The sequence below is a fragment of the Rhincodon typus genome, chromosome 12 (genome assembly GCF_021869965.1).
Source record: "Rhincodon typus isolate 14 chromosome 12, sRhiTyp1.1, whole genome shotgun sequence".
NCBI classification, from domain to species: Eukaryota; Metazoa; Chordata; class Chondrichthyes; order Orectolobiformes; family Rhincodontidae; genus Rhincodon; species Rhincodon typus.
Window position 1 is genome coordinate 39,394,882 of NC_063343.1, and position 27,329 is coordinate 39,422,210.

Here is a 27,329-nt window from a genome sequence, read left to right on the forward strand (position 1 = left end):
GTCAGAGATGAGGATGTTCACTGCTGATAGCAAAATGCTCATCATTGGTAATGTTTCGGATACCAAAGCAGTTCATGTCCATGTGAAACAAGACCTGGACGGCATCCAGGCTTGATCTTTAAATGCTAAGTAACATTTATGCCACACGTGCAATGCAATGATCGTCTCCAGCAAGTGAATTTTGCCTCTTGACCTTCATTGGCATTACTGTCGCTGAATTTCCCACTATCACATCCTGGGGTTACCATTGGATAGAAACTAAATTCGGCCAGCTGTATAAATGGCCAAAAGAGCAAGTCAAAGGCTAGGAATTCTTGGCAAATAAATCATGTCCTGCTTTCCCAGTGCATGTCCATTTACAACAAAAAACCCTTCAAGAGTATGATAGAATATTTAACATTTGCCTAGATGCTTACAGCGTAAGCAGCACTCGAGCTTGACGCATGCAGCCCACTTGATGGCACCCCATCCACTACTTTCAACATTCACACCTCGCAGCAATGTGTAGCATCCACACGATGCACTACAGTAACTTATAAAAACTCATTTGATAGCATCTTCCAAACCCAAAAGCTCTGCCATTTAGAAAGACAAGGGCAGCAGATGCATAAGAATACCACCACTTGAAGAACTATACTGCATCCTGGTCCTCAGACCTAACTGCTAGTATTATATCATGGCAATCTGCTCCCACTGCCTAATGAGTATATGTCTGAAGGGCCTTCTTAGCCTCCTGCAGATAGCATTTCCCCCTCCAGACCTCCAGTGCAGCATGGAAAACTTTGGAACTGTGTTGAGCCATTCTTTGTCTTTCCAGCTTAGATCCAGCTCACAATTTACTACCAGTGCCTGCTGCAGCCACAATATGCCTTCCATTTAAGAGGTGTAGCAGGATTTAATGTTGCTGACCACCTATGATATTGCTTCTTGCTCAGACCAGCAAGACAATACAAAAATCATTTATAAAAGAAGCAGCAGAAACTTGGCTTGATGTCGCCGTTTCAGTCAATGGGCACAGGATAATCATGCTCTCCAACCCCTGCCTCAGGTTTTCCAGGTTCTCAGTTTAGCCATTCGTCTTCCAAAGAATGTATTTTTTTTCAACACCTTATGACATAAAACGCTATATTCTATTTTAATTATTCTAACCTAATGACTTAAAAATTTTGAGAAAAATGAATTCAAAGATTGTAATTTTGTCAATTTTTGTTGACAGTCCTGTTCAAAATGTTTACAATGAAACATTTAAATTCAATTGCTGAAAAATATGAGAAATTGCTTTGACATGGACTATAAGTTGGGTAATTTGTTATTTAAACCATTATTTATAACGTGGACAGTTCTAAGGAAAGGGAGGTTAGAGAAAGAAAAATCGAACTGTTCCCACTCCTGTTGGAATTTAAACTGCAAGGCATGACTTCCAGTTAAGCATTCCCACACATTTTGGTTGCACGTCTCATTCTTCTAGTGTGCCTTTGTTTCTAAAAGGTTAGTTCCCAGTGGCCGCCAGTGTAATATTTTGTATTCTATTTATATACACTGTTTTCTTCAAGTTTGCGATGCATGTCACATCAAAAATATGGATTAGATATGATATAAAGCTGCCTGTCTTTCTTTGGTACTGTGAAATATATTGAATAAGTTTGAACATTTTACTGGAAATGTGATATAATTTGTGCATAAGTTAGTCAAGTTGTGTAACTTGCTGCACTGAAGTGAATTTCTACTGTTTAATAATTAGGAAACCATTTCTTGAATCTGGCTGGTCTGGTGCATGTTCTGTGGTACAGTAGGTCAATGTTAATGCGATTGAATTCTCTGTAATACATGACTTTACACACACTGCATGATGCAATTAACATTCTTTGGGCTTTGTTTAAACTCTTGCATGCCGCTGTACTACTTGGCTTTTACTTGAAATCAATTTTTAGAGCTTTATTTAAACCAGTTTACAAATATAATGTTGACAGCCTTATGAATTGGTGGAAGTAGATTTAATACCTGATGCATTCAATCACTAAGACAGCAGTCAATGGCATTTAAGATATTTTCCGAATTAACCTGTTCTGGAGTATGTGGGATTTGAACCCTGACTTCCAGGTTCAGAGATGGGGAAGTACCACAGGAACCCCAACAGTGGCATTTAATATTTAGCATCATTAAGGATTGCTTACAGTCTGTTTAGGCCGGCCTTGAATACACCTATTTTCAGTTTAGGCACAGGTGGGGGAAGCGATGAAATTGATGGAATGAAGATGCTTCATATTTAATTTTTCTTCCAGGAGTTAAGTTTTGAAATGTTGTGACAAGATAGATTCATTTCAGGTTTGATGGAAATACCTGCAGTGGTTTCTTTAAAGAGGTTGTTCAAAGGTCACTGTGGACGTTGGAGATATTTTTACTGAGGCTTCCTAGAAATCACAAGACTTGTGTTAACTGCGTATTGTGCTGTAGACTTCTCTCAACTAAACAGAGAGTACTTTGGTATCTAGAATTACTTGAGACTAGAAACGTGTAAGGGAGTGTTACCGAGCTGATTTCTTCTATTTCTAAGGAAAAGCCCTCTTGTTGAGTTCAGGAGTGAAACCTAATTATTCCTCAGGGAGTAATCTGGGACATTGAAGGAATAACTCAGTATATTGCTTGAGAAAGTTGTATCTGCCAGGACTTGAGGGACACTGTGTGTGGTTAGTGACTTGACCACACATGCCAAAACAACAGTTAAAACATCAAATTAAGTGTTTTACATTGATGTGAACCTCTACAGAGAGACATACTTTTTCATTCTCTTTTCTTAAAGAGTGTTTGTATGTACACTTTTGGGGTTATTTCGAGGGATAAACTTTCACCCTTCCATTTTGCAGATTGCAATATGTTAACTAATTATTGCATCTTCTTTGAATAAAAATTGTTTTGATGATGAACCAATAATTGCATTCAGTAAAGAAAACTGGTTGATGGATCTTTTTATTTAAAACTTGTTTATAGATAAGGTACTTAATTGGTCACCTCAATAACTGGGAAATATATTTTTGAGTATTGCTGAAAAAAAGCATGCTTATTATAGACACTTCTTTTGTCTTGCACTTACCAGGGTAATTCATAAAAGTACCAATTTGAGGGGAAAACCAACATTTATACAGTATGAGAGGAGAGTGCTAATTGGTTGGTAAGTGGTCACTGATTGGTAAAGGTGTTACCTTGGAGAACACATTGGTAAATAATCAGTGACAATTAAATACCAGGCTTTCTCTAAATTTTAAGACAGAGAAGTTGATTCTGATTGGCCTGGCTGTTGTCCTGAGAAACGAAACAGTGAATTCTGTCACCTATTTTGTTGAGTTGAAAGATAAGTAGGTGTCTGTACATGTTCTTTCTGTTTCCACATCTGCCCCTATGTATTAATATGTGTAGCTTCCAAAACCTGCCAAGCACATGCAGGGACATCACATGACAAGCCCAATTGCCGATCTTAAATTGGCTGTCAGTATAGTTCTTCACACCTTAAGGATAATCAAATAATTTAAACAAAACCTAGCAGTTAATTGCTGATCCTGATTAATGGGTGCATTCTCAATGATAGCACCTCAACAAATCAGCATTTACCTCTCATGCATTATAAATGTTAGTTTTACCATTGAATTGATATTCTTGCAAATTGTTCTTAGTGCAGGATGGAAAGCTTTGACAAATTTATCTTTTTTCAGTAATACTCGAGATCTGCACTACAAAAAGGCTAAATATATTTTTATTCAACGTTGTGACCTTTTGAGTAGTGGGACTTGAGCAAGTGCAGATATCTCCAGTCTCGTTCATAACAGTAATAAGGATATGGACTGTGTGGTATGGACCGAACATAATTTCTTCAACATTTCCAATTTTTAACTGGAAGAGATTGTGGTCACTTAATATTGGAGCAATTTGGGGCAAACATTAAGCAACTGAAGTGTAGTGGAGGGGTGAAGAGAATTGGTGGAAAAGAAGAATTAAAGTCACATGACTGCAGATATAGTCTGTACTTACGTGAGGGTGAGGAAAAGGCTAGTGATGCATTCTTGGGCAACTCAAAGTAATAGAAGGGGCAATAGAAGAGGACAAATTGATGGAGATGTTCTCTGTATGATTGGATAGTGTAAGTGGAAGCGGGTACCTCTTTTTAGTATTGTAACCCATCAGGCTTCTAGGTTAATTATTCCCACATAAAATCTTTAACTTGATTATACACTTTGTCTTGACTCCTGTGTGATGACCCAATAGTAAAATAGTAAATATCTTCCATCTGTGCGCTTTTCCTATCGGCACTTTGTTTTATTCTGTCATGGGACGTGGCAGGCACTTGCTGTCCAGCATTTATTGCCCATCCCTAGTTGCCCTTGGGAAGGTGATGGTGAACTCCCTTGTGAACTGTTGCAGTCCATGTGCAGTGGGTAGACCCACAATGCTCTTAGGGAGGGAATTCCAGAATACTGACCCAGTGACACTGAAGGAACAGCAATATTTTCCAAGTCAGGATGGAGAGTAGCTTGGAGAGGAGCTTGTAGATGGTGGGGTTGCCATGTATTTGCTGTCCTTGTCCTTCTAGATGGAAGTGACCATGCGTTTGGAAGGTGCTGTCTAAGAATTTCTGCAGTGCATCTTCTAGATAGCAGCAGCAGTATACACTGAGTGCTGGTGGTGGAGGAAGTGGATCCTTGTAAATTTGGTGCCAATCAAATGGACTGCTTTGTCCTGAATGCTGAAAAGCTTCTTGAGTGTGATTGGAGCTCTCAGCTATGCAAGTGGGGAGTATTCTACCACACCCCTAAATTGTACCTGGTAGATCATGGATAGGCTTCGGGGAGTCCGATGGCAAGTAACTCACTGCACTATTCTTAGCCTCGATCCTGGTCTTGCAACCACTGTACTTCTGTGGCGAGTCTGGTTCAGTTTCTTCTGATCAATGGTATTCCTCAGGATGTTGATTGTGCGGGGTTCAGCGATGGTAACACCATCGAATGTCAAGAGGCAATGGTTGTCTGTCTCTTATTAGAGATGGTCATTGCCTGGCATTTGTGTGGTACAAATGTTATTTGTCACTTGTCACCTCAAGCTGGATGTCTTCCGGGTCTTCTTGTATTTGCACATGGACTGCTTTCGTCTCTCAGGAGCCATGAACAATGCTGAACGTTGAGCAATCATCCGCGAATGTCGCCCCTTCTGACCTTATGATGGAGTGAAGGTTATTGAAGCAACTGAAGATGATTGGCCCTAGGACACTATCCTGAGGAACTCCTGCAGAGAAGTCCTAGAGCTGAGATGACTGACCACCAACAATCGCAACTATCATCTTATGTGCCAAGCATGAATCCAACCAGCGGAGAGTTTGCTCCTTGATACCCATTGATTCCAGTTTTGCTAGGGCTCCTTTATGCCACACACTGTCAAATGTGGCCTTGATGTCAAGCATTGTCATGCTCGCCTCAACTCTGGAATTGAGTTCTTTTGTCCATGTTTGAACCAAGGCTATAATGAGGTCAGGAGCTGAGTGACCCTGGCAGAATTCAAACTGGGCGTCACTGAGCAGGTTATTGTTAAGCAGATGCTGCTTGATAACATTGTTCATGATACCTTCCAACATCTTATTGGTGTTCGAGAGTAGACTGATGGGGCAGTAACTGGCTGGGTTGAATTTGCCCTGCTTTTTATGTACAGGACATACCTGGGAAATTTTCCATATTTTTGGGTAGATGCCAGTGTTATTAGCCGTACTGGAACAGCTTAACTAGTGGTGTGACAGGTACTGGAGTGCAGGTCTTTAGTACAATGATGGAATGCTTGTTATAAAGGGTGTAAGAGCAGAGTGTTTAGAAGTACATAATATGATCAAGCAGAATCAGTATGGCTTCATGAAGGGGAAATCATACCTGAAAAAATTACTAGAATTCTTTGAGGAGGTAACAAGCAGGTTAGATAAAGGGTAAGCTGTGGATGTAATATATTTGGATTCTTAGAGGGCATTTGATAAGATACCACATGTTAGGCTATTTAATAAGGTGTTGGTGGTAGTATTTTAGCATGGGTAGAGAACTATCTATATAATTGAAGTCAGAGTTGTGATAAGGGATCATTTTCATGATGGCACACTGTAACTTGGAGGAAAGTGAATATACTGTAGCCAAGTCTGTGGATGACACAAAATTAGGTGGTAGGGCAAATGGTGAGGATGACACAGAGTCTGCAGAGGAATATAGACTGATTAAGCAAGTGGCCAAAAACTTGGTAAATGGAATACAATGTAGGAAAATATGAGATTGTCAGGAAGAATAGAGGAGCTGAATATTATTTAAATTGAGAAAGACTTCAGAAAGCTACAGCACCGAGAGACTATGCATGAATCAGTAAAAGCTAGCAGCCAAGTTTAGTAGGTAAAAAGGCAGGCACATGGAATGTTGGCTTTATTTCAAAGGGAATACTGTATAAAAGCAGGGAGGTTTTGCTAAAACTTGACATGGCACTAGTCAGACCATAGGTGAAATACTATGAACAACTTTGGACCCCTTATCTAAGGAAAAATATAGTGCAATTGGAGGAGGTTCACAGAACTTTCACCCGACTGATACATGAAGGGTCTGTCTTTTGGGGAGAGATTGAATAGGATGGGCCTGCACTTACTGGAATTTAGAAGAATGAGAGGTGTCCTTATTGAAACAAAGGATTCTATGGGGGGCTTAACAGGGTAGATGCGGTAAAGTTGGTTCCTATGTGGGAGATTCTAGCACCAGAGGGCATAATCTCAGAATAAAAGACCAATTTAAGACCAAAGTGAGGAATTTCTTCTGAGAGCGGTGAATCTGTGGAATTGTATCTACCGCGGAGCGCTGTCAAATCTGGGTGGTTGAATGTCCTAATGGCAGTGATGGACAGATTGTCAATCAGGAAGGCAATCCAGGGTTATGTGGAAAAGCCAGGAAAGTGGGCTTGATGGTAATCAGATCAGCTATGATCTCATTGAATGGCAGAGCAGACTCAATGGGCTGAATAGCCTACTTCTACTCCTATGTCTTTTGGTCTCGTGAGCCATAATAGGCCTGACTGATTAAGGAGTTTCAGTGATCTGAGAGTTGTCCTTGGTGTTAGGGAACTGTAGCATGTTGCCGCCAGATTTCTCTCAGTCGTTTAATTAGATGCTATACCAATTTCCTTCCGTGTTGTCAGGGTGTGTGCAGATGAGGTTCATTGGTCTGTACATTTGAGTGAAGTCCACGAACTTTTATTGGTTTTTGGATGAGCCTGAGGCAGGTAAATGTAGTTGATCGTGCTCTAGTATGTCACAGAACATTTTCTTACCCATTGGCTTTTCCCTGGCAACATTCATTGCACAATTAAACAATCAATGGAGGGGATGCTCCACAAATATCCTCATGCCTAATGATAAGGGAGCCCTGCAAATTTGTCAAGACTGAAGTATTTGCAAACATCGCTCTGTGCTTCCTCCTGACATCTTTATTAGCACTGAAAATGGGTGTTTAGTTAAGTCTGTTCACTCCATGTTATCAAAATTTGGCTTAAAGGCGCTGGATACTCAAGGATTTTGTAGCAGTAGTACACAGGTCTTGTGTTGCAGAATTAGTTCTGCCTGTAGCTAAGCTACAAAACTGGCACGTACCTGACAATGTGGAAAATTACCCAGATATGTCCTGACCACAAAAAGCAAGAGAAATCCAGTCTAGCCAATTACCCACTATCAGTCTACTCTCAATCCTCAGCAAACTGATGGAAGTTGTCACAGACGGTGTATAAAGCAGCACTTATTCAACAATTACCTGTTCACTGATGCTCAGTTTAGCATCCCCCCAGGCTCACTCAGCTCTGATCTCAGTACAGCTTTGTTCCAAATATAGACAAAAGAGTGAACTCAAGAGGGAGGTAACAGTGACTGCCCTTGACATCAAGGCAACATTTGACGAAAAGTGGAATGAAGCAACCCTGTCAAAACTGGGCTCAATTAGATTTGGAAAAACTCTCCACTGGTTGGCAACATATGTAGCATGAAGGAAGATTGTTATGGTTGTTGGAAATCAATTCTCTCAGCCACAGGGTTGCAGTAGTGCCTCCGGGTAGTGTTCTTGGCCCGACTATCTTCGTCTGCTTCTTCATTGACCTTCCTTCCATTACAGTTTCAGAAGTGGGTTGTTTACTGATGTTTTCACAATGATCAACATCAATTCCAACTCCTCAGATACTAAACTGTGCCTACAAGATGAAGTTAGGTGGTTTGGAATTCTCTGGCAAGTAACTTGCCCTCTACAAGATGCACTGGATTGGACTTGTCAAGACTCCTTTGACAGCACCGTCAAAACCTGCAACCTCTACCATTATAGAAGGACAAGAGCAACAGAGTCATAAAAACACCACCACTTTTTAGTTCCCTTCCAAGTCACGTGCTTTCTTGATTTCAAAGCATATTCCTTCACTGTAACTTGGTCACAGTCCTGGAGCTCGCTTCCTAACAGCACTGTTGGTGTACATATACTACATGAAGTCCAGTGGTTCAAGAAGGCAGCTCACTACAACATTCTTGGGGTGAATTAGAGATGGGTAATGCTGGCCCAACCAGTGACTTCTACATCCCATTAATGTATAAAAGAAATCTCTTGCCCATATATGGAGATGCATAATGTAATAATATACAAATGATGGCAGTATACCCTTTGACACATTTTACATTATTTATGTTGTAGTGGTGCTTGAAGAAGGAATATCTATTTTCAGATCTGCAATGCTATACTCATGCTATACTATTAAAACTGTGGACACTGGTGACAGTTCATTGAATTTGATATGGGAGGCTTGCTTTAGCCACTGTTTGCTCACAGTATAGATAGTATAGGCAAAAGAAGCTGAAGTTCCTGCCAAATTTATGTATTTGACCCAGAAGTTAGGGTATTGATTCGTTGTTATTAGATGCAATGTTTTGTAGACAGATGTACCTCAGTTCTGCTGAGGTGGAAAATCTAGGCAATCTTCTGCAACAACTCCGAACAAGTTCAGACTATATTGCAAAATATAAACATTTTCAAGCATTTTCTAATTTAATTAATGTGCCTTTCTTAATGTGTTTCTTATTGAAACGTTAAGGCTTGCTTGTTTGTTATTAGATCATTTGAACCAGAGAATTTTTTTCTTAATTTCTAAAGTGCCCTTCAAGGCAAGTGTTCCTTCACATACATCTAGCTCATTGTTGTGCCTTTGGGTTTCACCGTCCACTGCCTTCATTAGATTACTTGTAAACTAAAAATAGCTCAGTCTCCAAAGCTCCAGTTGTAACAAAAGATTTTCTTTTCTAGAGAAAAGTGAAGGATGCTTGGTAAATCATGTCCACCTATTCTTTTTTCTTCAATTATGGACATAAGTAAAGCCCAAGAAAATTGCATTACTAAGATGTGTATTCCCCTCACCAGGTCACCAGAAAAGCCCACAACTTCATTTCAATCGCAGGAATTTGGCTGAAACAGTGTAGAAATTTCATAGGTGGACTATTAAATTTTACAGGTGAAAAACTTGTGATATTTTTTCAAATATAGTATTTTCATGTGCTAAATTAAAGCCTGCCAAAGTGAAGTGGGGATGGGTAAAATAATTCAGAGATAGTAGGAACTGCAGATGCTGGAGAATCTGAGATAACAAGGTGTAGAGTTGGATGAACACAGCAGGCCAAGCAGCATCAGAGGAGCAGGAAAGCTGACGTTTCGGGCCTAGACCCTTCTTCAGAAATGGGGGAGGGGAAGGGGATTCTGAAATAAATAGGAAGAGAGGGGGAGGCGGATAGAAGATGGATAAGGGAGAAGATAGGTGGAGAGGAGACAGACAGGTCAAAGAGGCAGGGGTGGAGCCAGTAAAGGTGAGTGTAGGTGGGGAGTTAGGGAGGGGATAGGTCAGTCCAGGGAGGACGGACAGGCAAGGAGGCAGGATGAGGCTAGTAGGTAGGAGATGGGGGAGGGGCTTGAGGTGGGAGGAGGGGATAGGTGGGAGGAAGGACAGGTTAGGGAGGTGGAGACAAGCTGGGGCTGGTTTTGGGATGTGGTTGGGGGTGGGGAGATTTTGAAGCTTGTGAAGTCCACGTTGATACCATTGTGCTGCAGGGTTCCCAAGCGAAATATGAGGTGCTGTTTTGCAACCTTCGGGTGGCATCGTTGTGGCACTGCAGGAGGCCCTGGATGGACATTCCGTCTGAGGAATGGGAAGGGGAGTTGAAATGGTTCGCGACTGGGAGGTGCAGTTGTTTGTTGCGAACTGAGCATAGGTATTCCACAAAGCAGTCCCCAAACCTCCACTTGGTTTCCCCGATGTAGAGGAGGCCACATCTGGAACAGCGGATACAGTATACCATGTTAGCAGATGTGCAGGTGAACATCTGCTTGATGTGGAAGGTCTTCTTAGGGCCTGGGATGGGGGTGAGGGGGGAGGTGTAGGGGCAGGTGTAGCACTTCCTGCGGTTGCAGGGAAAAGTGCCGGGTGTGGTGGGGCTGGAGGGGAGTGTGGAGCGGACAAGGGAGTCACGGAGAGAGTGGTCCCTCCGGAAAGCAGATAAGGGTGCGGAGGGAAAAATGCCTTTGGTGGTGGGTTCGGATTGCAGATGGCGGAAGTGTCAGAGGATGATGCGTTGGATCTGGAGGTTGTTGGGGTGGTACATGAGGACGAGGGGGATTCTGTTTTGGTTGTTATTGCGGGGAGGGGGTGTGAAGGAAGAGTTGCAGGAGACCACTGAGGGAGGGAAGTTGCGGTCCTTGAAAAACTAGGACATCTGAGTTGTTCGGGAGTGGAATGCCTCATTCTGGGAGCAGATGGGGCGGAGGCGAAGGAATTGGGAATAAGTGATGGCATTTTTGCAGGAAGGTGGGTGGGAGGAGGTGTATTCTAGATAGCTGTGGGAGTTGGTAGGCTTGAAATGGATATTGGTTTCCAGGTGGTTGCCAGAGGTGGAAACAGAGAGGTCCAGGAAGGAGAGAGAGGTATCAGAGATGGTCCAGGTGAACTTAAGATTGGGTGGAAGGTGTTGGTGAAGTGGATGAACTGTTCGAGCTCTTCGTGGTAACATGAAGCAGCGCCGATACAGTTATTGATGTAACAGAGGAAGAGGCGGGGTTTAGGGTCAGTGTAGCTACGGAAGAGGGATTGTTCCACGTAACCTACAAAGAGGCAGGCATAACTTGGGCCCATGCGGGTACCCATGGCCACCCTTTTGTCTGTAGGAAGTGGGAGGAATTGAAGGAGAAGTTGTTAAGGGTGAGGACGAGTTCAGCTAAGCGGATGAGGGTGTCATTGGAGGGGGACTGGTCGAGCCTGCAGGACAGGAAGAAGCAGAGGGCTGGGGGGAATGCAGGTGTATAGGGACTGGACGTCCATGGTAAAGATGATGTGTTGGGGACCAGGGAATCGGAAGTTTTGATGGAGGTGGAGGGCGTGGATGGTGTTACGGACGTAGGTGGCAAGTTGCTGGACCAAGGCGGAGAAAATAGAGTCAAGATAAGCAGAGATGAGTTTGGTGGGGCAGGAGCAGGTGGAGACAATGGGTCGACCAGGGCAGTCAGGTTTGTGGATTTTGTGAAGGAGATAGAAACGGGCGGTGTGGGGTTGGAGGCTGTGGGTGGGAGGTCACCTGAAGTGATGAGGTTGTGGGTGGTTTGGGAGATGATGTTTTGGTGGTCGGGGTTGGGGGTCATGATCAAGGGGGCGGTAGGAGGAGGTGTCGGAGAGCTGGCGTCTGGCTTCAGCGATGTAGAGGTCAGTGCGCCATACTACAACTGCGCCTCCCTTGTCCACAGGTTTTATGGTGAGGTTGGAATGGGAGCGGAGGACTGCGTGTTGTGTGGGGGAGAGGTTGGAGTGGGTGAGAGGGGTGGAGAGGTTGAGGCGATTGATGTCTCGACGGCAATTGGAGATGAAGAGGTCGAGGGAGGGTAGGAGACCTTGGGGTGGTGTCAAATAATCTAATAGTTATTACTATTTCCATGTCTATCGTTCTAAATCTGACTGCATCCTGTATATAACTCGGATTGCAGAAATATGTTCATTAAGCTGGCTGTCTATGTAACTCATTAGATCAGCTATTAAGTAAGCTTTGGTAAGGCCCATGTTCGGAGTTTTTTTAAAAAAAATCTATATGTTTTATTTAATTTATTCACATGATGAGGGCATAGCTGGCTAAGCCAGCATTTATTGCCCATCCCTAATTGCCTAGATGGCAGTTTAAGAGTCAGTTACATTGCAATGCTTCTGGAGTCACCTGTAGGCCAGTCATTAGTGAACGAAATAGGTTTTTCCAACAATCGGCAATGGATTCGTGGTCAACATTAGACTCTTATTTCCAGATTTTTATTGAGTTCACATTCTACCGTCTGCTGTGGCACAATTCGAACCTGGGTCTCCAGGACATTACTTAGGCCTCTGGATTAATAGTCTAGTGACAATACCACTCGGCCATCACTTCACCGATAATTTACATGATCTGCTTAAAGGTCTGTGCAATTTGTTTGATTTGAGTCAATGTTCTGCTAATTTTTCCACTCTTTTAGAGCTTAATTACTTATATCCATTCGAGTACTGTTTTTGTATGATTATATCTTTATAGCAATCAACATGGTCCCTTGACCACTTGGATATATAATTTTTCATCCTTTTCTGAATCAAGTGGCTGATTTTGCTGTAAATTAGCAGTTTCCCAATTCCCACGTTTTACACGGATTAAAAATGTGAAAAATGTATTTCTCAAAATAGCTTTAAATTCATTGTCATATATCCTTGTTTCTTTCACTTGTATACAAAAATTTTGCCATTTCAATTTTTTTATTTAGTAGTGATATCTTTTCAGAGGCTTTTCTTTAATTCTCCAATCGAACTTAAGTGCATTATGAGCATTGAAAAACCCAGTCAACCTTTTTACTATATTAAAGTACACTGTATCACTGCACGATGACTTGAAGATACATTTATGTAAAACAATAAGAACCTTAAAAAGAGGCTCTTTGCTCAAAGTACTGTAGCCATGGCACTACTAATAATGTGAGCACTTCAAATATTTTTGAGGCTATATCTTGTCAACAATGGCAGAAAACATGGTGATTACTTAACTACAGTGGAGACTTCTGTAGTTCCAAAGAAATTAACAAAATCTGTTGTTTCTATAAGTTTAATTTTATGTTCATGTTTCCTATTCTTTTTCCTGAACAGAGCAACATTTTCCTGATGTAATGCTAGGTGAAGAATTTCTTAGTCTGAATCTGGATCAAGTATGCAGTTTGATATCAAGTGATAAGCTCACAGTTGCCTCAGAAGAAAAGGTACGTCTTTAATTTATTGGATGAAGGCTTGAGTCTAAATGTTGTTACCATCCCTGAAGATTTCTTTTTAAAAAGTAAGAATTTCCCAGCTATGAACAGAAAGGATTACACAAGATTTCATATTCTGAAACTTTTATTGTTCATAACAATCTAAAAACAACATTGACTAAACATTAAGTAATTATTATGCCAAATTACAGAAAAGGTGTTTCCTCACAAACTACTTTTCAGCTGTGCTGATTAATTAATGCCAAATGTATACATTATGCCACACTCTCAACAGACATGTAGCCTGTAGATAAAGTGTCAAATTCCTCTTGGTTGTGAACTATGCTACCAAATGTGATAGCTTTTGGACGATGTATTAAACTGAGGCCCTGTGTGCCCCTCAGGTGAATGTGTGACCCCAGTGTGTCATCTTTGCTTTGGAAAATTCACTCTTAACCAAATTTATAACCAAATTGGCTTTTTATGGCTGATCAGAGTCAAGTGGTGTAAAAGTTCTTTCACGATTTAGCTAAAAACAGCCAAATCATTGATGGAAAGAGTGCAGTTACATATACCTTGAATTACTTTATTGGTTAGTTGTTGGAACATTGCTGGTGTATTTTCCATTCCAAATGGCATGACTTTAACAGCAGATGTACTTTCAGTACAAAGAAGCCAATTATTCTTTGGCTTGATTTGTGTCTGGACCTTGCCAGTATTACTTTGGTAAGCCCATCTTTTGAAACGAATCATGTCTGAGTTGTGCAACGTAATTCTCAGTTCTTGGAATAAGAGATGACTCTGCTTTTGATTCCACATTGACTTTGATAATATAGACTCTTATTGACCAATCGAATTTAGGCCACATCACAAAAGGTGAGCTACAGCTTCTGTAAATTTGATTTTATGATGGAAAAGGCATGATTGAACATTCTGTTTTCCAGAACTTGAGCTAATCTTCCTGGTTTGAGTCCTCTCGTTTCATATCTCTATATTAGTGCAAAATATGAATATATTTAATGGCAACTTGTAACAAAGGAATTCCCTTATCCCAATTATTAAGACATTCTCGGAAATAGGCTCTATATATGGTCTTCAAAGTTTTTTGTCACCTTTCCAGTGCACCTTGAGATTGTTGGTGATGAGCAGAAGATGTATATTGTTTATTCCCAAACTTTCTTTCATTTATTTGAATGTTTATGACATAAAACTTGAACCTTGATCTGATTGTATTTCATTGAATCCATATCTTGTAAAATATTGAAGTATTTTTCTGCTACCATTTTTGTAGTAATTTTCCCCAAAAGAACTGCTACTGGAAATCTTGTGGCAATATTCATAATCATTAAAAGATACTGGTCCCTACTTCTGGTTTTAAGTAGGATTTCAACACAATCTATTAAGACTCTGCTAAATGGTTCTTCAAAAGCTGGTATCAGAATTTAAGATGCAGTTTAATTGAAGGTAGGGGTCACCCCACTACCTGACTTGTATGGCATCCCTGGAAAAAAATGAATACATATATTACGTAATCCTGGTCAATAAAAATGTTTTGATATTTTAAGCTTTGTTTTTCTAATACCCAAGCAACCTGCCATTAGCATTTCATGAGCGTCCCATGAAAGTTCATTATGGTACTCGGAACCATCAACTGATGGGCCACTGCCTGTTCCTCATTAGCTGGAATTTGAAGTGGTCTCCATTTCCTCATTAAGACATTCGCTTTCAAGCAATAGCATTCAAGTATTGTTTGAGTCAGCCTCTGATCAAACTGTTTGGTATAACTATTTCACTCCCAATCCATTTGTTGCATTTGTGTTAATGAAGATGGGCTAAACATATCAGCTGCATTCTCAATGTTTTCATTTTCTAAAATTGGAAATTCAGTTATCAGATACAAATAATTTCCCTGTTTCATAGACTTCTTTTCTTGTGTCTACTTCTGTGAACCTGACATCTAGTTACAACAGGAAACCATCCATGATGATCCTCTTCTAATATTCTCTTGCTTTTACCTCCACTGGTTGCAGCACCAACCATGGTGAAGCCAGTATTCTTGAACCTGTCAGGTCATTTCCCAAAACAAAATCAGTTCTTTCTGCAGGAATTTCTTTCACACTTCATCTTCTACTACAACTTTTCCATTCATTAAGTTATTTTTAGTTCAACACTCAATAATGAGGCTGGTTTGTAACCTCCATGTACACCTCTGATTAATATTTTCTCGTTCATTTAGTCAGTCTGGAAAACAAATAATATCAGACAGCATCAATAACTGACATGGCCCATTGTCAATCAATATCTTTATTGGTTTATCACTTGATTTGAATCATAAGATAATACCTTCCCATTAGAGATAAAGTACTTGGAACATCCAGCAATCTGAATTTTCTTGTCAATCTTTGAAAAATAATTTTCCTAACTGTCCTGAGCCCCGTCCCCTTAGTACATTCTAAGGGAACATTCTCTTCGTGCTGCTGCTAGTTTTAATACCTACTTCTGTATGTTGATGATCTGTATGGATACTCTTCCAGTATCTCAAAAGCTTTGAATTCCCTCATGTTTCAAAGGACAGATTGTGTTGCCAAGGGTTAACTCCCTTTGTGCCTGATGCTGAAATAACTCAGTCTTTCTGTCTGAAGTGAGTCAAGAATGGATAGTCCTGTGACTACTAGGAACCAATGTTTTAGGCACATTTTGTTAATTTAAGGTGAGATTAGCTTTTTGCAAAATGTGTAATATCATTACACAGTCATGAGACACAGCTTTATACTTGAATATTATTGGTGTGTGCTCCTACATAGAAGCCTTTTTAATTTTTATTTAGCTGAATAAATAAATCCACCAGAAGGTCATAGTCAGTGTTTAAGCATGTGTTTCCAGCAGTAAAGTTTTATGATTAACTAAGAAAAAGTGAGAACTGTGATTTACTTTAGCTTCTGTTGCATATTTTTATTTAGATTGTGTAGTTAAATGTAGCTTTGGGGACTGTTACACCTCACACATATATCATGTCAAATTCAAGGGCGAGGAAACAGAATCCACATTACCATAGTGCCGATTCCTGAGCTGTAAAAATTTTATCTTTAGTATAATGCACAAACAAAAAAAGCACAAACACTATAAATGTCCCGGTTATAGTCTTAGAATATTTTGTTGATACGTTAATGAAAGGAAGCAGACATTATGTATTTACACTGTACATAGTACCTATCGTCCAAACAGTCTTTTAAAGTACTCAAGATGTGTGATGGATCTTTGATAATGCAATAAAAGTTCACATCTGCAGATGATAATTCTGCTGTTTCAGGAGCATTAAATGCAAAGGACTCTATTTAAACAATGTTCCACTTGGGTTTAATAACTTCTAGTAAAGCTGTAAATCTCCTATCTTTGAAAATGGTCGTTCTAACATCTCTTTACTAGAACATCATAAATCTAATATTAGAAATATTCATTAAATCTTTATTCTGTAGTATGCCAAGTACTTTTTCCAGATTTTATAGCTTTCCCCTTTCCATTTAAACTACTAAAAATTCTTTTTTGTATGGTCATATTTAGATTGGTTATGATCGTAGAATTGTACAGTACAGAAGAGGCCCTTCAGCCCATTGAATCTGTACTGCCAAAAATATACTACTACCTACACTAGTCCCACTTTCCTGCACTAGGCCCATAGCATTGAATATTGTAACATTTCAGGTGCTCATTCAAGTATTTTTCGATAGGTGAGGTTTCCTGCCCCAACTACCCTTCTAGGCAGTGCATTTCAGACCCCCACCACCCTCTTGGGGAAAATCCTTTTCCTCAGATCCTTTCTAGATTTCCTACCTTTCTCCATAATTTCGATATAAAATACAAGTAATATACCTGAGTCCCAATGTGGCCAATTTTACACTTTTCTATAATAAACTTGGAATGAAAAGGTCCATCAACCAATATTATTTAATAAGCGCAATAATATTGATTTATTATTTTAAAAAAAAACTCATTACATAGCATAAATGCTTGCTTCTTGCACTTTGAACCTGTAAATGTAAAAGCAGATTTCTGTCTGCAGTGACTTGCTTTAAAAAGAAAAGGACATTTTCCCGACAATGGTGGTTATTCTTTATGGCAGGAAGCATAATCTATACCAGCTGTGGTCATCACTAATCATGCACATTTATCTCTGAGGAATTGGCAGAAACACCTTGCTCAAGAAGATGCAGAGATCTGGTTGTTCTAGTGCATGCATCACAGAAGGATAGTATGCAGGTAACGCTAGTAATCAAGAAAGCCAATAGAATATTATGATTTATTACCAGGGGAATTGAATGTAAGAGTAGGGACATTATGTTTCAGTTACACAGGGCACTGGGGAGACTGCATCTGGAGTACTGTGTACAGTATTGGGCACCATACTAATGAAAGAATGTTCATGCATTGGAAGCAGTTCAGAGAAGATTTGATAATCGTCTAACACCTGGAATTAGCAGATTGCTGTATGAGGGAAGACTAGACAGGCTAGACCTGTATTCTCTGGAGTTTTAGAAAAGTTAGGGATGACTTAATTGAAACATATGAGATCCTGAGGGGACTTGACCAGGCAGATGTTGAAAGCGTGTTTTCTATTGTGGAAGAATTTAGAATTAAGGCTTAAGGTTTAAAAATAAAGGGTTGCCCATTTAAAAAAGAGATGAGGAAACATGTTTCTCTTTCAGGATTGTAAGCCTTTGGAATTCCCATCCTCAAAAGCAGTGGATGGAGAGCCTTTAGGCATTTTTAAGGCAGAGGTCAAAAGATTCTTAATTACCCAGCGGAAGATAGATCGGGGTTTGCAGGAATGTAGAACTGAGATTAAAATCAGATCAGCCATGATCTTATTGAATGACAGAGCTGTTTCAAAGGGCTGAATGGCATAGTGTAGTTTCTTGGTCATATCTTTGTTATATGGAATATAATTTTGAGAAATTCTTTCAGTTACACTTCCAGAAGAACCTTCACTCTATTCTCTCCTTTAGTTATGCCAGAGATAGGTGATATTAGCTGAGCAGCTTGTTCTGTGGCAATTGTTGCCAACTGAAAAATTCAAATGGAAATTCAAAACATGCAAAAAATTGTTCAAAAATAGCACCTATAAAACCCAGTCAGAAAACAGTCAGTGTTTTCCCTGACGTGAGCAGGTGACCAAGGCTAGCCATTATCTGGAACTATGTAGTTTCTCAGAAACTGCCTTGTTTTAAAAATGAAATCATGTTGCATCTATTCATTAACCTTATGTAGAAAAACAATCTAAGCACTCCACAAACCCTCAAACCTGCCCACCGAAATTATTCAAACATAAATTATACCCCTAAAAATCTTGATAGTCTGTTGGACAATAAACTGTTATCTTTACAATATGAAGCCCAAATGTACAATCTTGATAAATGTAAATTAGGCAAAACATTTCAAAGCTAATGTTGGAAGGTTTATGTTTGTGAATTGTTTGCTTGACCTGATGCTGTGCTGCTCAATGGCAATGCTAGTACTGTTTTAATTTTTTAACGTACTTTATTTTTTGTGGGGTATTTTAAGTAAGTGAATAATGCATATTTCATTGAATATAGGAGATAGTTCACTTAAATTTTCAAAGGCTTTTTGATGCACTTATTTCCATGAAACTAATAAGGAACTTTAAGGCAATGGAACAGTTGTCACATTTTGTATGATAGTGCTCCAGTGAAGCACTTTGTGACTAATTACCATGTTATAAATGTGCTGCGTGAGTATAAGTTATTATTGGCTAGAGAGGTGGCATGTAATCAACAGTACGAGAACATGATCTGTTTAGGAAAAACTAATCCTTTGCAGTACGCATGATAGACAGCAGTTGTATCACAAAATTTGCTGATGACACAAACTTTGTGATCAAGAAATGTGCAGAAAGAAGAACAACTGTCTACAGAGAGGCTTGAAGCATTATATGGATAGTTTGAGATGTGGTAGATTTTAATGTGAAATGTAGACTAATACATATGCTATCTGGTAATGGAGTTTAATCATGTGGCGTGTGCATTGTACAAGGGGGTGATACTAACCTGGTAACTTCAAATAAAGCACTCCATAAAGATCTTGTGATCTTTGGTATGGATTTCACTTTTCTAGTTTTTAATTTAATTTTGGCAACAAGTCAAAGTGATCTCCAGCCATTCAAAAACAGTGATCCCATCAAGCAGAGAAGCAGCTAAATACTCAAGAATTCTCTAAGTAGCAAGCCAGAAAGTTGACAGCACTGATTAGCATTCACACTTCTAGTATTTTAGAGACAGTGAATTCAAGATAAAATTATACACACAAGACCAAAGTAGAAATTGAAATGTAAGCTTTAACAAAATATCTAATTTTTAAAATCATAAATGGAGATATAGTGAAATTAGGATGAGTCATATTCAGATGACCAAAAACTCCACTTGTGACAAAGTAGTTGGCCATTTTTACCAGGGGGGAATAAGGAATCCAGCTGAAATTCTGGACTAGCAACTCTTGATTAGCTAAACTTGTGCACACTTCTAGTTGTATGACCAATCAGAACAGAGTTAGGCCATGCTAGAGCCCAAAATTACAGACAAGCCATCATTTGATATTGAAATCTCTCTGCGAAAAGACATTCAAACTCAGTTGGCCAAACCTGTGAGCAAGTTAAAGTGCTGTGGATTGGAGATAAAATGAGGTTGAAGAGTCCAATAAATACCTGCCCACTCACTCACCTGATTTCCTAATTGAAGCTAGTGGAAGGATGCTTTTCGAATGGAGGATTGTGACTAATGGTGTTCCACAGGGATTAGTGCTGGGACCTCTGTTGTTCGTGATCTGCATAAATGATTTGGAGGAAAACATAGCTGATCTAATTAGTGAGTTTGCAGATGATACAAAGATTGGTGAAGTTGTGGATAGTGAGGAGGATTTTCAGAGGATACAGCAGGATAGAGATCAGTTGGAGGCATGGGCAGAAAAATGGCGAATGGAGTTTAATCCGGACAAACGTGAGGTGATGCATTTTGGAACGTCAAGTACAGGTGGAAATTATACAGTAAATGGCAGAACCTTTGCAGAGGGATCTGGGTGTGCAGGTCCACAGATCACTGAAGGTGGCAGCACAGGTAGATAAAGTAGTAAAAAAGGCTTTATGGCATGCTTGTCTTCATTGGAAGGGGCATTGAGTATAAGGATAAACAAGTTATGCTGCAGCTTTATAGAACTTTAGTTCAGCCACACTTGAAATATTGCGTATAGTTCTGGTCACCACACTACCGGAAGGATGTGGATGCTTTGGAGATGGTACAGAGAAGGTTTAACAGGATGTTGCTTGGTATAGGGGACTTTAGCTAAGAAGAAAGGTTGGATAAGACTGGGTTTCTTTTCACTGGAATGCAGGAGGTTGAGGGGCGACCTGATAGAAGTTTATAAGATTGTGAATGACATGGATAGAGTGGAAAGTGTGAGGCTTTTTCCCAGGGTGGAGGAGTTGGCTTGAAGGGCCATAGAGCCTGTTCCTGTGCTGTATTGTTCTTTGGAGCTGCGAAGATTGTAGAGATGCTCTGATATTTCTCTGTGCTGCACAAAATCGCACAAAATATGTTTGATTGTGTCAACATGTATCACTCTCATCCAAAAGTAGCATACGAAGCAGAAAAAATGTTGATTTTCCAGTGCTAATACTCAACAGTTTTCAATGCCTTTTACTGTTCACGGTTAGACTATTGTACGGTGTGAACAAATTCAAAAATAAAGACATTATTGAAACATTAACTATGTCACTTTTATGTAGAGTAGGTTTGTAGGGAAATCTGTTTACATCTGTTGAAGTTCTGGTTAACCCATTTGTGGGTGGACCCCCATTATTGAATTATCAAGGTTTTACTGTATTTGACATTCCATAAGTACAAGTTATTCACTGACAGAGAGCTTACCCAGAAATAGTTTTGAACTTTAGCATGGTGTTAAAAACCCACTTGTACTTCATTTAACAAATGTAATTTTTTCAATAATTTTACAGCATGACTCATTTCATAAAAGTGGAAGTTATTATTAGGTCAGTAATGTCTAGAGGACCTATACACACCCTTTGACGAAGCGTACGATCACTAACAGCAGTTTTATAGAGTTCTACAATTAACTGTTCATCTAAGGACTTCAGAAGTTACTGTTAATTTAGCAAAGTAATGACCATGAAGGTGACAGTTTCATTGCTACTACTGTCAAATCCAGGCCAATTTAAAAGTTTAGAGGCCAAGAAAGGACTTTGGAGTGATCACTGTATCGTTTGTAAACAAAACTTTTGTATTTCTGTACACGTGACAATAAATAAATCAATCATTGATTTTACCCTGCCATAGTTCCCAAAAAGACTAACAAGGGTAGAAGAAAGGAATCCTCAATCAATTGCAAAGGTCTTTAACGCAGCCTTTGGTCTATAGGATCTATCTCTTTACCCACTCGATAGATTTTATCCTTAAGTCACTCTCACTGGGAGCTTGTTCTATCTGAGGTTCCAAGATATGGTTAACACCAACAAGGCAAAAGTCTATGAAACCTCATTCTTACTGTGGTCAGGACAGACTATGTTTCTTTGCTTTCCAGAGTTTCTTTCCAATCAATCAACCAACCAACCAACAACACTCAATTAACAACTTGGTTCTCTGATACAGTCAGAGGCTTTTAGCATGACTGAGCTATTTGCACCACTTTTAGGATTCAATCTCTTTTCTCATTCATCACTTTCTCCAAGAGCCTTTGGATTTTGTTTTAATTCTCACCACCATTTAGAAAACTAATCTACTTGCAAAGATATTAGTTTACTTCTCCCAGGGGCTGAATTTTACAATTCCCTGCTGGGAGCAACCTGCTCTGCACCCTTTCATGTTCTGTCCCTGCCCCTAGTACAATTTAACCAATGTACGTAGAGGCCCACTCCAAGGTACGAGCTCCTGTCCCCAAGTAACCCTCACCCCATAGCCTCTCAAACCTCAGCTCTGCAGCACCGTCATTGCATTTTCTGGAGCTTGATAGCTTGACATCTGGCAAGACGTTCAAATACATGATCCAGCACTGTATGACTCCAGCCTAGAGAGTGCTGACTACCTTTGATTGACCAGCAGCTCCCTGAGTTGCTGCGCTTCTTGAACCAAAATTCTGCCATCTGCCAATTGGTGGCCAATTGACCCGTGAATGGTTATAGGGTAGTTGGTGTTCCCTCTGTTAGTCCTCCTCCCCAATATTTTGAGCCGTGGGGTAAGATTCTGGAAGCTTGTATGGTTGAAAAGTTCTATCTCAGCTTCTGACCCCAGCAAGAGTTTTGTGGCTTTGCATGTTCTAGCTTAAGTTGTAACTTGATGGCCAATTAGCTTTTGCTTCCTTTGTTTCGATTAACTTGCTCTCATCTCCATAGCAATCTCAACCAGAGTATAACTTTTGAGAAGTGATGTCATATCAAGAAATTCCAATTTAATCCCTTTCCAAATTTACTTTGGAGTTAAATGAATTCATTTCTCCAAAATGAACTAGTGCAAAATAAATTTTACAGGGGAAGTGAACGTGAAAAATGTCAGATTAGCACTGATCCTATTGAATAATGGAGCAGGCTCAAAGGGCCGAATGGGCCCCTCCTGTTCCAAATTGGTTTTATGTCTTAAAATCCTCTGGTCAATGTAAGTTAAATATTAATGACTCAAAGTCATAGGATGCATAAAGAAGGCTTTGAGCCACAGTCAGAATTTTTTTTAATGAACACCCAACAGAAATTGAGTAGACTGGGACTATACTCATTTGAATTTAAAAGAATGAGGGGGATCTCACAGAAACATATATGATGATGAAGGGAATGCATAAAGTAGAAGCAGGGAGGTTGTTTCCACTGGCGGATGAAACTAGAACTGGGGGGCATAGTCTCAAAATAGGGAGTACCAGATTTAAGACTGAGTTGAGGAGGAACTTCTTCACCCAAAGGGTTGTGAATCTGTGGAAATCCCTGCCCAGTGAAGTAGTTGAGGCTAAGATAGATAGACTTTTGAACAGTAAAGGAATTAAGGGTAATGGTGAGCGGGCTGGTAAGTGGAGCTGAGTCCACAAAAAAGGTCAGCCATGATCTTATTGAATGGCAGAGCAGGCTCGACAGGCCAGATGGCTGCCTCCTCCTATTTCTTATGTTCTTGGGGTTGTGATAAATATAATGCCTAGTTTTGGTCATTCTACATCATAATGAATGTATAGATGCAATTGATTGGAAATGTTGGACAGGATGGTTCTAAGACTTTGCCTAGGTTAAGAGAAAAGGTTCATAGAGTCTCCTGATTAGAATGTCTTATTTTATGAATGAATTGGAAGAAAGGTGTTTTCTCAAGTTGGAAATTTACACTTGCCAGTCTTCCGTCAGCACCCAGTTTAGTGTTGAGGGTGGTACATTTGATCTTGCCAGCCGTTCACCCTTGAGGGTAACAGGTCCATCAGTTTAAAATAAAAGGCTCAATTGAAATTAACAAAAAGTTGATTGTAATAAACAGATCAATAAATGGCACACTACTTGAGTAGTACTTTAGGGAAAGCACTATGACCAAAGGAACTTTAGACACTGTAGCATGCCTGTCTGTCATGGAAACCGATGTTGAAAAGTTTAGCAAATCTGTTGACTTGCATAATGTTGCACATCCAGGTGATGAGAATATAAGCCTGAAATTATCAGGCATGGAACACTAGTTCTCCAGTAGCATTTACACAGACTTCTCTGTCTTTGTGGAGGGAGGGGACAGTGTCCTAGGATTTGCATGGTGTCAAGCTTGTCACCTTTTACAAGAATAAGGGCAACTGCAGTAATTGCAAGTACATTAGAAGTATTTCCCTGTCGAGAACTGTGGGAAAGGACAAAGCAACCATTGTTGCTTACATCTGACTGCAGATGTATCCCAAATTCCAGTGCGATGTCAGAACTGGAAAGTCCAGAATCTTTTCTGCCCAGCAGCTGCAAAGAAATATTGTGAACCAAGGAAACCACTACCTATTGCTTTGATCTAGCCACTAACTCTCAGGTCCTGGAACATTATAATTAAATCAGCATATGTTCACTATTAAACCGACAAGATTTGCAATGGAACCACCTTTGATCAAAAGGGTGACAGACGTACACACAATTTTTCTGTCAGGAGAGCTCTCCACTGGGTCAGTGGCCTGATGGACATCTGATGGACATCTCTAGGACATCTCTACTGCAAGAACATCTACAAGCAAGATATGAGGGTGGCAGGCAAATGGGAGATGGTTGCCAACGGCCAGCATCTCTGGAGCGTAATTGGTCGGAAGGAGTTTTGGAAGAGTGCCCAGAGAAAACTCTAGATCAGGGAATCCTAAACCTTTCAGCCCATTGGCTTAATCTGTTGAAAGTACAGCAGAGACTGCCAAGCCAGAGTTAGACTGCTGAGTCATACAAAGTAATGTTTCACACAATTGACTATCAAGGCACAAACTTTCGCCTTGTGATTTAGAAAGCTACCAGTACTATTTCAGTGAGGTGTGGTTTGATATTGAGGGAGACTTATCTGGTCTTGTCTCGTACCTTACCAACAACTCCAGAAATGGGTACCCCTGTTAGGGCAACATTGGGATCAAGGCCTGGATTTGTGGAAATTGAGGTCTAAATTTGTTTTTTTCATTTTCACTGTTTTACTCATTTGGGCCATCTGGCCTCCTTCATGTCAATAAACCTCAACCAGAATTTTTAACTTATTCTGCGTAGGGAATTGTGGGAATGGGGGCGTATGCTCATGCTTCCCTATCCTGCCAAATGCTTACTGCTCCTGTTCTCTTCCAACAAGGGCTCACTGGTGGGCATGGCGCTGGTGTAATTGCTAGGATATTTCTAGGAATTGTGCAAGTAAAAGAAAAAAGCTATTTAACTTGATTTAGACAAGAGGCCATAATTACAAGGTTTGATTTGTGGCAAGGAAAGAGGATGGAACATAAATTTGGTATTAGATTACTAAAATTAATGCTCATTTCAGGCCATTCAGACTTCCACCTACTTCTTTCTCACCGGCAGGTATTTGAAGCAGTTATCTCTTGGATAAAGTATGACAAAGAAACTCGCCTGGACCACATGGCAAAACTAATGGAAAATGTTCGCCTTCCACTGCTTCCACGGGATTATCTTGTCCAGGTTAGCAGCAGTGCTCACTTGTGGATTAGGGACCCGAGGTTAGACAGAGCCTGTCAAGATGACCTTTTTGTCATAGGAGCATGTTTCATTTACAGGTTAAATAAAACACAATTAGCTAAAAAATGGAATGTAACTAAAAAATAACTAAGTTGAGAAGGAACAAAATTCCATCATGTGAGATATTTGATGTTTTTGCTTTCAATATGTGCACATAATCATTTCCCAGAAAATCTATTTGAAGAAGACTTGTAAAACTATTTGACAGCAAAGACAGATTTCATTTGTAATTTGGAACAACTTACGACAGAAGCATGGACCTGGATGCTATCATCCCTTTCCATGGCTGGATGTGAGAGTGTAGAAGGATCCCATACAATGGTGAGGAACATGGTAGTGGAATGCCCATTACCCACCTGCTATCATGGCATTTTGCTAGTAGTGATGAAACTGTAGACAGACCTCCAACCTAGAGACCAGTTAAGGCACAAACGGTCAATTAAAAATCTATTCCTGCTGCCATTGGCATTTTATCAGCAGCAAATGGGCTCTCTGCCATGTGGGGAGGCCGTTTGATGAGCTCTGTTGGCCTCCAGGGCAATGCCCCCTCTAAAGAAATATTATCAGTGCGCAGACCTCCAAGATCTGTGTGTGATAATGATGTCTGAAACCAGAAATCAGCACACTAACGTGCACAGAACTTTGGAGTTGTCGTGTAGCTTAGAGGGAACATCCTGGATACTAGGGTATGAGAAAAGAGAGTTCTCCTCTTTGGCTGTGTGACCCCTGGAGGTTCCCCTGGCAGCAATAGCCGCCTTGCAACATTCTCACCAGTCCCTTTATCGGGGTTTGTCTGAGGACCTTAAAAACCCCAGACCCACTTAATTGTTTTGTGGGCAACTTGCTTTCATGGCGTCTTTGCCTTGCAGGTGCAGTCCCTCTAGTGGCCTTTGTACTTTGTGGCTGCTAAGCGGCTGGCCCTTCGATTAGCCAGCAGCTGTTAGGGTACAGGTGCCCATCCTTCAAATCTAGAGAGCTTAAAGGCAAATAACTGGTTGCAGGATGGTAGAAAAGGGTGATCTTGAGTTGCACAAATGTCTGAAGTGGATTTGGTTATTTGCCAGGGCTCCTGCCTTTCTAATTAAATTCTGGCCGTAGAAGGCAGCCATGCACTCCATTGGGTCTGTGCCATTCAAAAAAGAGCTAACCAACCAAAGTTGCTGAAATCAGCATTGCATTGTTTTTATTTTTAAGTCAACTTTTAAATATCAAACTCCCGTTTTCACATTTTAGAAAATTTGTCTTGTTTCCAAGTGCATGCAGGGCATAATGTGATTTTCCCCCAAAAATGTTTTACTTTAGCTGTCCGTTTTAGAGAACTATTTGGGGTTGGTGGTGTACTGTGTTACAGGACCTTCTTTTGTTATGTCTGGCACGGTGTAGTTTATTTTAATGAGACAATTGGTAATTGTTTAATGTCAAGCTGTATTCAATATTGTCTATTGCTGATGTGACTCATACGTGTATCCCCGCTGCATGCAGACTGTAGAAGAGGAAGCTTTGATAAAGAATAATAATACATGCAAAGATTTCCTAATTGAAGCCATGAAATACCATTTACTTCCTCTTGATCAACGAGCTGCGATAAAGACAGCGCGCACAAGACCAAGGACCCCAATCAGTCTACCCAAGGTAGGAAAGAGGATGCTTTAAAGTTTGAACCAAAAGCAACTATCTGTGTCATTTTCTTGACCAGTAGTTTTGCTAATATGTCCTCTACAGGTATAAATACAGACTGATCAGATTGCTCCCCTAGTTTAAAACTACCATCCGAATCTGAACTAAGATTGGTCAGA

The 27,329-nt window shown here is 40.2% G+C and overlaps 1 protein-coding gene across 13 annotated transcripts in view; it reads left to right on the forward strand.

The window, feature by feature from the left end:
- LOC109929124 (kelch-like protein 3) overlaps window positions 1–27,329 on the forward strand; it is a 129,414-nt gene that overhangs the window by 61,271 nt on the left and 40,814 nt on the right. For 11 of the 13 annotated variants that reach the window (XM_020528921.2, XM_048603871.1, XM_020528920.2 and 8 more), the window contains 3 exons: window positions 13,210–13,319; window positions 25,360–25,476; window positions 27,016–27,165. In XM_020528921.2, the coding sequence (XP_020384510.2) occupies window positions 13,210–13,319; window positions 25,360–25,476; window positions 27,016–27,165 (377 nt within the window). The remainder of the gene's footprint in view (window positions 1–13,209; window positions 13,320–25,359; window positions 25,477–27,015; window positions 27,166–27,329) is intronic. The other 2 variants (XM_048603872.1, XM_048603877.1) reach the window with 2 other exon arrangements.